General features: G+C 38.0%; 1 protein-coding gene across 1 annotated transcript in view; it reads left to right on the top strand.

The window, feature by feature from the left end:
• SEC63 (SEC63 protein translocation regulator) overlaps positions 1-12,144 on the top strand; it is a 75,771-nt gene that overhangs the window by 28,004 nt on the left and 35,623 nt on the right. Inside the window, exons 4-8 of the mRNA XM_090279728.1 lie at positions 5,449-5,561; positions 8,202-8,263; positions 8,833-8,891; positions 10,651-10,701; positions 11,495-11,603. Of these exons, the coding sequence (XP_090135854.1) occupies positions 5,449-5,561; positions 8,202-8,263; positions 8,833-8,891; positions 10,651-10,701; positions 11,495-11,603 (394 nt within the window). The remainder of the gene's footprint in view (positions 1-5,448; positions 5,562-8,201; positions 8,264-8,832; positions 8,892-10,650; positions 10,702-11,494; positions 11,604-12,144) is intronic.

Genomic DNA, 12,144 nt, shown 5'->3' with positions numbered 1-12,144 from the left:
AGAATCCCCCGCCTTTCTCTGGCACTCTGCTGTTGTCATTTGCTGCTGCAGCTGTGGGTGTACTGCTGGCTGTGTGTGTGTAGCCTGGATCTCCCCAACTATGTGTATCCAAGTCACTCCCGGCCTGGGTCTGGGGGCTCTCTGCCCTAAGAGGGGAGGGAGCTGCAGAGCTGCAGCCACAGGTGTCACACGTGTTGTGAAGTGTCTTCCGTATTCCTTGGCTTCCAAACTTCATAGCAGCTAAGATTCTGTTGAATTACCAGCTTATTTTTCAGAAGATCAGCCAGGTGTCTGAGTTGGGGACAAGAGCAAGTGGACTCACCTTCCACCTGCTTGGCTGCCCGCCATCTTCTCTTTCTATGCTTTTATATTACTTAAATATGCTATTACAGTTGACCCTTGACAGTGTGGAGTTGGGGGTGCCAGTCCTGCCTAGTCAAAAATTTGAGTATAGAAGATGGAGGCATAGGTAAATACGGCTTGCCTCCTTGCACAACCACATCAAAATTACAACTAAACTACAGACCAAAGATCACTCAGAACCATCAGAATTCTAGTTGAATGGAAATCCAATAACTAAGGAACTAAAGAAACCACATCAATCCAGAAGGGTAGGAGATGCAGAGACACAGAATGGGCAGGTCCTACACACGTGTGGTGGAAAAATATTCTGGAAGAATATCTTGGGAGTGAGGGGTCCTAGCTCTACACCACCGCCCCCAGCTCAGGGTACCAGCACCAGGAAGAGAAGCCCCCATAACTCTGGCTGTAAAAACCAGTGGGATTGGAGTTGGTGAGAAAAACTCCTGGACTTCCAGGCAGTTCCTCTTCAAAAGGGCCTGTGGTGAACTTACTCAGAGGTTCTCCCTTGGAGCTCTAGCACCACTGTGGTAGCAGCTTGAAAGGCGCCAGTGGCATACAGGGAGGAGCTGAAGTGTCTGGCCTCTCTCCCAGACAGAAAGGCAGCCAGAGGTCCTTGTGCCTTTTTGAGCCCTCCCCCCATAGAGCCACAGAACCAGCAGGTGGGAGTAATACCTGAGACTATCAAACTGGCTTACATTGTTTGCCCCACCATGATGATTACCTGAGGCTCTGCCTCACCCAATTTACAGCTGCCTCCAGCCCTGTACCTCCAGCCCTTTGTATCATTGGATTGGAGGGAAAACAGTATTTTCTTTTTTTTTTTTTTTTTTTTTTTTTTTAAGTATATTTTATTGATTATATTGTTACAATAGTTCCAATTTTTTTTTCCCCTTTGCTCCCCTCCGCCCAGCACCCCCCTTCCCCAACAATCCCCTCTCCAAGTCCATGCCCATGGGTCGTACATACAAGCTCTCCCGCCTCACCCTTTCATATATTCTTCTTCTTCTTTTTTTAAAATTAATTAATTAATTAGTTAAATTTTTTTTTTAAGTATATTTTATTGATTATATTGTTACAATAGTTCCAATTTTTTTTCCCCTTTGCTCCCCTCCGCCCAGCACCCCCCTTCCCCAACAATCCCCTCTCCAAGTCCATGCCCATGGGTCGTACATACAAGCTCTCCCGCCTCACCCTTTCATATATTCTTCTTCTTCTTTTTTTAAAATTAATTAATTAATTAGTTAAATATTTTAACAATAAAAAATAACAATTCCTCCCTCTCAGACTTAAGACCCTTTACAATCTTATAAAGGACAATGGATGAAGGTCTCGAGCTCCTCTAGCTGCTTCAAGCTGGACATGGTCGTCGTCCTACCTACCCGTGGGTCAAGAAATCCCTAATAAGAGTGGGGATGTGGAGGGGAGGGTGGCCTTCCCACAAGGGGAAGGATCGTGCAGACTCCAGGTTGGTTGGCTGTCTCTGGACAACGGCATGCTTGGTTTGACAGGCTGGCATCCTTGTTGTATTCTGGGGGCAACAGGGTTAAAGGACATCATTTAATCCGTAACCACTAGATGACAAAAGACAGGTATTAATTTTTCAATGTCCCACATTAGGGAAAAGAAGGGCTTCTTTGGAGGAAGGTGTGCCAGGTACATCTCACCTGTCCAAAACCCTTTTGCCCATTATACTTATTTTGGACTGAGGGAAATATTTTAGGTTTCCCCCATCTCAGGCCTCTGGGCTTTTTCTGTCCAAGCCATTAGGATAGAAAAGAGAAACCAGTTTTAAAGTGAAGCCCACAGACCACCCCGTTCTTCACCAACCCAGCCACTTAGTTCAGCCAAACCATTGAGTCTCAGGAGGCAGCAATGCAGACAGGATTAAGTGAGGCCTATGCATACAGATAATCACTCAGGTAATGAGATTGTAGGCTTATGCCCTTTGAAAACAGAAAACACATGTTAATTTATGTAACATAACCCACATACAAGTCTCTAAATCTGTAGGACTGTCTTATCGGAAGGAAAATCCTTGTCCTTCTAATATTCACTGAACTTGCATTTCTATTCTTTATATTTTTATTCCCCCCCCCACTAAAAAATTTTCTGTTTGTTTGTTTTTCCACTACAGTTGTCTCACTTTTTTTCCCCCTCTTGCTTCCCTGCACCCTGCCCCCCCCTTCTTCCACATTCAGTCTCCACCCAGTTGTCCATGTCCATGGGTCATTCATACATGTTCTTTGACTAGACCCTTCCCCTTCTTACCCCTTCTCTCCCTCCCATCTCCCCCTTTGTTACTGTTAGTTTATTCCTTGTTTACATACCTCTGGTTCAATTTTGCTCATTCGTTTGTGTTGTTCATTAGTTTCCTGTAACAGGTGACAGCATAAGGTAATTTTCTTTTGTTGCCTGGCTTATTTCGCTAAGCATAATTCTCTCTAGTTCCAATCATGTTGTTGCAAATGGTAGAAGTTCCTTCTTTCTTTCAGTACTTATTCATTGTCATTTTCCCCCTTTGTACTCGTGTTCCTCTCTGTCTCTCTGTTTCTTCATCTTCTTAAAGCAGACCCTTTAGCATCTCTTGCAATGCTGGTTTGGTGGAGATGTATTCTTTTAGCCTTCTTTTGTCTTGGAAACTCCTTATTTCACCTTCCATTTTGAATGAAAGCCTTGCTGGGTAGAGTATTCTTGGTTGTAGGCCTTTGTTTTTCATTGCTTGGAATATTTTTTGCCATTCCCTTCTGGCTTGTAGTGTTTCTGCTGAGAAATCTGATGATAGCCTTATTGGAGCTCCCTTGTATGTTATTAGTTGTTTCTCTCTTGCTGCTTTTAGGATTCTCTCTTTGTCTTTGAATGTTGGCATTTTAATTATGATGTGTCTTGAAGTGGGCCTGTTGGGGTTCATCTTCATTGGGACCCTCTGTGCTTCCTGGACTTGCGTGACTCTTTCTCTCGTCATGTTAGGAAAGTTTTCTGTCATTAGTTTTTCAAAGAGGTTTTCTATCCCTTGCTCTTCTTCTTCTCCTTCTGGAATTCCTATGATACGGATATTATTACGTTTCATGTTGTCCTGCAGCTGTCTTAGAACCTCTTCAGTCTTGTTCAGTCTTTTTTCATTTTGTTGCATTGTCTGGGAGTTTTTGTGTAGGTTGTCCTCCAGCTCGCTGATCCGATCTTCTGCTTCCTCTAGCCTGCTTTTAATTCCTTCTACTGTGTTCTTCAATTCAGAGATCGTATTTTTCATTTCCTCCTGGCTCTTATTGATAGCTTCTATGTCCTTTTTCATGCTCACGTAATTTTCTGTGAGTTCCTTATAGTTTTTCTGGAGTTCTTTGAAGTTTCCGCTGAGCTCATTCAGCTTCTCCATAATCCATGTTTTGAATTCCATATCTGATAGTTCGCTCCCCTCTATTTCATTTAGCACTCTTTCTGTGGATTCTACCTTTCCTTTTGATGGGAGGTTGTTTCTCTGTCTCCCCATTTTTTTGACTCCTATTGTTTGTTGGTGCTTCTTGGAATGATCTGCACTTCCTGGATCTGCCTCTGGTGGCGTCAGATCATGTACCAGTCTGGCCCTAGGCAGCCTGTTGGAGACTTCCAGGGATCTACTGCTGTTGTCTGTCTTCTTTGATTGTTAATCTATTCAATCTGTGATTAGCTGTCAGGCTTAAGAACTGTGGGTGTGGCAGCTTAATTCCTGTAGGCAGGGCTTTTGCTTCCCCTCAGGCTGACGCCACTTGGAGGGGAATGGTCTACCCGCAGTACTGGGGATGAGTCAGCACTGGGACCCAGTCAGCTGCTCCTCCAGTTCTCCCCTCAAAGCCACCGTGCCAAATTCTCCCCAAGTGTCTCCAGTCCTCTCTGCCTTCCCTCTGCTTGAGCCCAGGGTAAGTGGTGGCCAAAATATTTTCGTATGTGATCCACTTAAGAGCTCTTTTTCTCCTGCTGTTTCTCTCCGGCTAGCAAGAAAGCCTGTGGCTTTTCGCTTTTCACAGCTGATACTATTTTACTTTCCACTCTGTCGCTGTAGGCTGGGAAGCCCAGCTGGGGGTTTAGACCCTGCCCTTCTCAGGGGGAATCCCCGGCTGCTGAGCTGTTTCTCAGCCCCTTCAGCTGCCACCCGTGGGAGCCCAGCCAGCCCTTCCACGTCTCCGCACTCCCTACCGGTCACGTTGTGATGTAGCGGCCTTTTCTGTCTCTCCGTGGTTATAAGACTTCTCTCCAGCTGGTGTTCGGTTCGTTATTCCAGATGATTTCTCCAAAATTACATTGTAAATCCAGACTAGTTCTAGGAGGAAGTTAGTGTAGCTTCCACTTACTCCTCCGCCATCTTGTTTCTCCCCTAATCATATTTATTTAAAATATTTGTTGAGCCCATAGCCATACCTACCCATGTTCTTGCTGCCTCTCACAATACAAGCTGGAAAACAAGACACCTGCTTTCCCAGCATCGGAAAACAGTATTTTCAAATCGGTTGGGAAACTGTGGTTGAGGATGCAAAAATACTGTTTTCAATTTGCAGTTAATTGAATCTGTGTTGTGAAAACCATGAGTACCAAAGAAATTCATGTATAAGTGGACCTGTGAATTCACACTGTGTTCTTCATGGTTTCATTTTCATGTCATTGGTGCCTTGTGTACTGCATGCACATAATAGGCGCTCAGTAAAATAAATGTATTGGACAAAATAAGTATATATAAAAATTTTTTTAAATTCTCACTTGAGGATATGTTTATTGGTTTGGGTGGGTGGGGGAGAAAGAGAAAGAAATATCAATTGGTGCCTTCTGTATGTGCCCCAGCTGGGATCGAACCTGCAACCTAGGTATTTGCCCTGACTGGGAATCAAACCCGCAAACTTTTGGTGTAGGAGGTGATTCTCCAATCAACTGAGCCACCCGGCCAGGGCCAAATAATTATATTTTTATTTAAAAAGTACATGGGATGAAATTTATGGGACAAAATAAAAACTTCATTTTCTCTTTCTGAAAATACTGAGTATTCATATTTTGAGTTCAAAATGGGATTTTGTATTTACAGCATTGTGCTTATTTTTACTAAAACAAATCTTTTTCTTTTAGGGGGCAACAGTAGCAGAAATTAAGAAACAATATCGTTTGCTGTCACTTAAATATCATCCAGATAAAGGAGGTGATGAAGTTATGTTCATGAGGATAGCAAAAGCTTATGCAGCGTAAGTGTCATGGGACTCATTACATATGTTTATAGTAAAGATAATTTTCTATTTGAATAAAATAGTAAATAGTTGTCATACCCTTTTATTAAATGCTAACCTCATATGCTGAGTCTGTCGTTTATAGAACTGCCTGGCAACACTAAAATAGTAATCTAACTAAACCTTCATTTTAAGTAACTTAGAGTAGTGCATTTGTGATACAAAATTGGTTAAATTAAGTAGTAATATGTTAATTGAGCGTTTTCTAAGCATCCTGACTTGAAGAGGATATAGTTATACCTGTTTTCATGTCTAGGCTTTTTATTAGGCTAGATTTATTTTTCTTATTTAGGCAGTGTAATTTTTGGGAAACAGGATAGAGTGTATAGAATTAGAAATAGTTATTCCTTGAATGTTACTGTTATAAGAGGTAAAGGTTAGCTGGATTCTTGACGACTCATGATAGGTATATCTCTAAACAGCTCTTATGATCAATTAAAGAGTAAAATACAGACAAGATGTCTATTTTTTGAGGACTCAGTGATATGTAATAATTTTTTGAGCTGTTTTTACAAATAAAAGTAAATAGTAGGATACTCAGATATAATAGGAAACTGAAAGTGGCATGTGAATGACAGAAGTTGGGGAATTGTCTTACTCATTTTCGTGCTTAATAAAAGTATACCGACTGTCTCCTCATCCCCGCTTTCTGTGGATTGCTTGTTAACTGTATGAATGTGATTCTGTAATCCAGGAGCTTCTGAAGTATGTCCTCCAAATTAATGTCTTTGTTGGTGCCTCCTTTTCCTCTTTTTAAATTGTCTTCTTCAAGCATTTACTCTCATTGCACAAGTATTGCAGTGCCTTAGTTGCTGTTTTCAGGTAATTTAAGGAGAATTGAAGATTTCCAAAGGAAGTCAGATAGACAAGATTACTTAATTAGTAGTTTTAATTTTAGTGCACTTATTTTTATTCCACCCTAGTCTTCAGGTACTGTAACATTTTCAAGTTCATGAGTTTATTCTTAGGTTACTGCTGGAAATCTGACTCTTTATGATGTATAGACACTATTCTAAACAGCACAAAATAAAATGTGGCCTTTAGTTTTATCTTAGTTACATGATCGAGATATATAATATTTAGTATGTAAGATGTGCTTTGTGTGGAGTTTAAAAATCAAGTGCTTCTGTGATGTGAGCTGTGCTTTATTTTGCAAAATGTGAAGACAGAGCAGTTTATTGTGCTGTCATCAGAAAGGCAGAGGGGACAGAGATAATTATTTTGGGGAAAAGAGAGCTGAAGCTTTGGGTGGGCTGTACAATTGTACAGGTGAACTGGGGCGAATTTTTTTGAGAAACATCCCTCAACAGAAAAGAATCTTAGCATCACTCCTTGAAATCTCTCTAATAATGCATTCCATTGGCTTCTGTATTTTACTGTGGTCTTAATTCAAATAATTTAGGTAGAGGCACAGTTAAATAAGGACTAAAGATATTAAGGTACTATTTTTTTTTATAAATGGCCAAATCAGTAAGTTTAAAAGTATTTTCAAATCATTGAAAATTTTTGTTATTTTATAAAGGTATTTCTGCATTCTCCCTCTCAACCTGGAACTTGGTTGAGTAGAATCTACATTGTATCTTAAGTGTATATGTTCTGGGAAATAGAAATATGGCCAAAATTAGATTTGGACATAAACATAATCTTTTGCTTACATTGTGTCTTAAGTGAATTCATTCTGGGAAATAAAAATATGGCCAAAATTAGATTTGAACATAAACATAATCGTTTGGTCTCCAGGAATGCCTTCTTTATTTTATTACTGGTCAGTTGTGTGTGTGTGTGTGTGTGTGTGTGTGTCTGCCTTATTACCTTACATTGTAAAGTGTTTGAAGGAAATAAAGTTTTTTCTTTTAGCGTTTTCTTAACATTTATACTGAGACCTGGAATAAAACCACTCTCACTTTGTGCCTTTAGCCATTGCCCAGGTTAGGGGTTGTATTTATATTCAGGTGTAAAAAAAAAAATCACTCTGTCACATTCATATTGCCTGTGTTAGGAAACTGTTGCTTTAGCAGGTTATTTTTCTAATTCTGTGGGCAGTTGGTTTAGGAGAAAATTGTGATCTCAGCACAATGCAAATAACCTTTTCCATAGCAATGGAGTTTTTAGGTGTTTATCTTTTTTTCTTTTTTAGAATATGATGCCCGTTTTGGAGGGGTTATTATTACTTATGAATTAATTTTATATTTAAAAAATAGTTATATGTCATTATTGAAGTGTAAATATGCTCATTGAAGAAAATTTAGAAAATGTTTGATTGTATAAGGAAAAAGGGCACCTATAATCCTCCTTACCTTCTCAGAAAATGTATCAGCCTTTGAAGTTTTATCTCCTGGCTTGAAGAGGCTAAACTTGAGGACCCATGGGGCAACCAGAATTTGTATCAAGTCTCAGTCATTGGCATTTTTTGTCAATCTAGAATCCCTTGCTTCCCTGTCCCTCTTTTTTCCCCGATTTCAGAGAGGATTTTCTTGATTTTCTGAAATTAATATCTTTTAAGAAGTGAGTTGGTTGGTTAATGGAGTTTGTATGTATGAGTACTTATTTTTCAGATGGGGCTTTCTAATTATTAAACTTTTGTTCTTTTGATGCTAGTTTAACTGATGAAGAGTCCCGGAAAAATTGGGAAGAATTTGGAAATCCAGATGGACCTCAAGGTGTGTTAAATGATGATTAAAAAGTACTGGGGATATGGTATATATTATTAAAATGTTAGTGAAATTTTGATTTTCTTTGTTTATGAGTAGGAAAATTACAACCACAGGGAGTTAAACAGATAGTAAGTTGAGTTCCCTTTAATTAATTTTTAACTTTATTTTTCTTTCTAGAGACTAGTTTGGAAAATAGAACTTAGATTCATTTGATGAGAAGAGTAGTCACTGTCATTCATCATTTCCAGTTAGTAGTTCATAAAAAATTGGATGAAAAAATGTTTTTCTTGGCTGATTTTAAACACTTTCTCACGTATTCATAGTGTTTACATAAATTCAGGAAATATAAAATAATTTAGTTTTGTTTTAGGAAGAAAGAATTCATGTACTTAGGTCGAATTTATTTTTTTTCCTTCTGGAAAAATTTAGTTTCACATATAAACTATAATCCATTAATTTATGTAATGGGAACACACATAATAAGATGATCTTTTAATTTTTTCCTGGGGGTGTAGGAGGCAGAATTTTGGGATATAAATAAAACTGGAAGTACAGAAATATTCTTCTTATTTTAGCCACAAGCTTTGGAATTGCCCTGCCAGCTTGGATAGTTGACCAGAAAAATTCAATTTTGGTGAGTGCATTTAAATGGGGCACCATTATAAAGTGTTTGACATATCTCGGTAATACAAAGAGAGCTATTACAATGAAAATACTTGAGTGCTATTTTTACTTTAACTGTATTGTGAAACTTTTTACATAATGGAGAAAAGAATTGGTTCCCATTATTAGGTTGCTGGTTTGGGGCAGTGTGTTCTAAATGTAGTTTTAAAACCTTAAAGTTGTGATGACTTTCTTTTGGAGGCAGTTTCAGATTGGTTTGTACCCTTGGTTTGGGGAACTACTGTTTTTTATGGTATCCTAAGTTGTGCGCAAAATTTAAATTATCTCTTATTTCACATGTACCCAGGGTAAATTAATTTTAATGTATGTTAAATTAATGGTTATATTCCATGTGGTATTTCAGGAGGCAGTAGGATATCCTATTTCAATCAGTTATAGATGCTAAACTCAAAAACATCAGGAATTCCTATTATTCAGGAATAGATGATACCCTACTTTCTTTAATGATCTAGGAGCTGTCTTTGAAATAATAAAAACCAAAATCCATATAGTCTGTAATTTGTTTTGAAGTGGCTATTTAGTTTTATTTTATGGCAGATTAACATTTGTTATCTTAAAGGGTATATAGTTGCTGTATATAATTGTATTTATCATGCTTAGGGTTACTTTGGGACTACTAGAGAAGAGAAAGATAGCTACCAGATTTGGGATCAAACAATAGGAGAAAAATCTGAGACCAAAAGACTTCAAACTGAACATTATGAAATTGCTCCTTGATATTTAGACGAAGGAACCAGGCAGGGTTCTATTATTTATTTCCAAGGCACTAACTACTTGCCAAGGTGTGGTTGTATAGCTACATGACTAGAAGGGAAATATAATTTAAAAAGCTTTTTTGCTGGTGTTATCTATAGCGCAAATGAAAAGGTATATTTTTCGCACCATAAGATGCACCTGACCATAAGACACACCTAGGTTTAGAGGAGAAAAACAAGAAAAAAAATATTCTGAACCAAATGTTGTACTAAAATATTTAATAAAATATAACAATAATATTTCAACCATGTAAAGTGAACAGCAGTCAACAGCGATATTAAGAACAATCATCACTGTTATTACCAAATGAGGAGAGACTTTAAGGTTCAAGTACTCTTCTAGTTTTCTGGAAACCCCAAGAACTCATCATCGCCAGTGTCAGAATTTATGAAGCTCAGTTGCTCACAATCACTGATATCACTTTCTTTGCTATCTTCATACTAACAGACGCCCTGAGATTCAGCAGTAAAGTGGGACATTTAAGTGTCCCCAGGGCCCACTGCTTCCTCTTCTAACAGCTGTCACCACTGCTAAAAGGTCAGGTAATACACATCATGGTCTATGACGCAATATTTGTTCCATAAGACACACTTTTTTTCCCCCAAAAGAGGGGGGAAAATGTCTGTGCATCTTATGGAGAGAAAAATACAGTAATTCATTATAGTGGAAAAGAACATAGGTTCTAGAGCTGGAATGCCAGTCCTGGCCCCCACCTACTAGCTGTGTGACCTAGGACAAGCCATGTAGCCTATATATGCTACAGGTTCTCAATCTGCAAAAGGAAAATAATAATGGTACCTTTTTCAGAGGGTTTGAAAATAAGAATTAAATGAAATAATATGTGAGGAGTACTTTTAATAGTGCTTCTCCCATATATGCCTCAACATAAGTGTTCATGGATGTTGTTATAATTTGCCTGATGAAGACCATAATTTTCTTCTCTTCAATTCTAGGTTTTACTTGTATATGGATTGGCATTCATGGTTATCCTTCCAGTTGTTGTGGTAAGTTCTAGCTCTTTTTATTAACATATTTGTGGAAAAGGAAATTGATGGCATGCTTTGGAGTCTCCCTATAGGATTATAATTTGTTTTGGAATGTGATTTATTGATCCTTGAATTTTAAGACTCTCATATTCAGCTATACTTTTAAAGGTGACATCACTTTTTTTGCTTCAGATATTAGGGGCACAACATATAGAGCAACCTCATTTTAAAAACAGCTGCATAGTACCTAAATATGGAGATACCATAAAGTTGATAATTTTACTGTTTATTACTTTTATGACTAGTGGTGTTCTTTCTGATCTTACAGTTCCTGAGTCCTATAGTGAGGCTAGTAATTTACCTGTTGTGCCTTTGTCATAGAATTTTTGTGTGAGGATCCAATTGTATGGAATAATGTGAATGAAAGTAGTATATCAGCTGTTAAATTGCTCTTACATTTATTTATTAAATAAGTATTGAAAACATGCTGTGTGTCAGGAATCAGATTGTTGCTTATAGTAATAGGTTGTTTCATTCCTATTTTGTCTTCAAACAATTTCTAGCTGAAACTTTAATACTTTAATAATATATATGTAGTGAGGTAGGTTGGTGTTTTAGGCATCAGGCAGTATGAATAGTTGCTAAATAAATCATTTGAAATATGTAATGAAGGCATTGTTCTAAAGCTGAGATAGTTCTATTGGTTTATGAACATTTGTAAAAAATTGACCATAAACATATTCTGTATCAAACTTAACATTTATTGCAGTTTTCATGCTTTATTTCTTGTTAAATTTTATTTGTATTTTAGGGGTCTTGGTGGTATCGCTCAATACGCTATAGTGGAGACCAGATTCTAATACGTACAACACAGATTTATACATATTTTGTTTATAAAACCCGAAATATGGACATGAAGCGTAAGTAAATTTAAGTAACTATGACATTATTTTCTGAGTCGTTTTTGTGGATTTGATATACATTCAACTGGAGAAATTCCATTTTACAGTTTTATAGATACTAAGTTCATGTAACTGAAGCTGGAGGAAAATGCTAACACCATTTATCACATTTCTTTTCTTTTTTTTTTTTTAATCCTCACCCAAGGACATTTTTTTATTGCTTTCAGAGAGAGAGGAAAGGGAAGAGGGAGGGGGCGGCGGGAAGAGAGCGAGAGGATCAGAGAGAGAGATATCAGTGTGAGAGAGAAACATCAATTGATTGCCTTCTTGTATATGCCATGATGGGGTCTCAAACCTGCAACCTGGGTATGTGCCCTGACCAGGAATCAAAGCTGCGACTATTGGGTTTATAGGACTATGCTCCAACCAACTGAGCCACACTGGCCAGGGCTTTTTCACATTTCTTGATATATTTCTATGATTCCCATTTACTTAACTATATATGTTTATTTTTACCCCAAAGTTTTATGTTAAAGCTTCATGTGGGCTAATTTTATAG

Source organism: Furipterus horrens, unplaced genomic scaffold (assembly GCF_987537825.1).
Source record: "Furipterus horrens unplaced genomic scaffold, mFurHor1.1.pri manual_scaffold_6, whole genome shotgun sequence".
Taxonomy (NCBI): domain Eukaryota; kingdom Metazoa; phylum Chordata; class Mammalia; order Chiroptera; family Furipteridae; genus Furipterus; species Furipterus horrens.
Note: the sequence above shows the minus strand (reverse complement) of the source record. Positions and strands in the feature narration are given on the sequence as shown.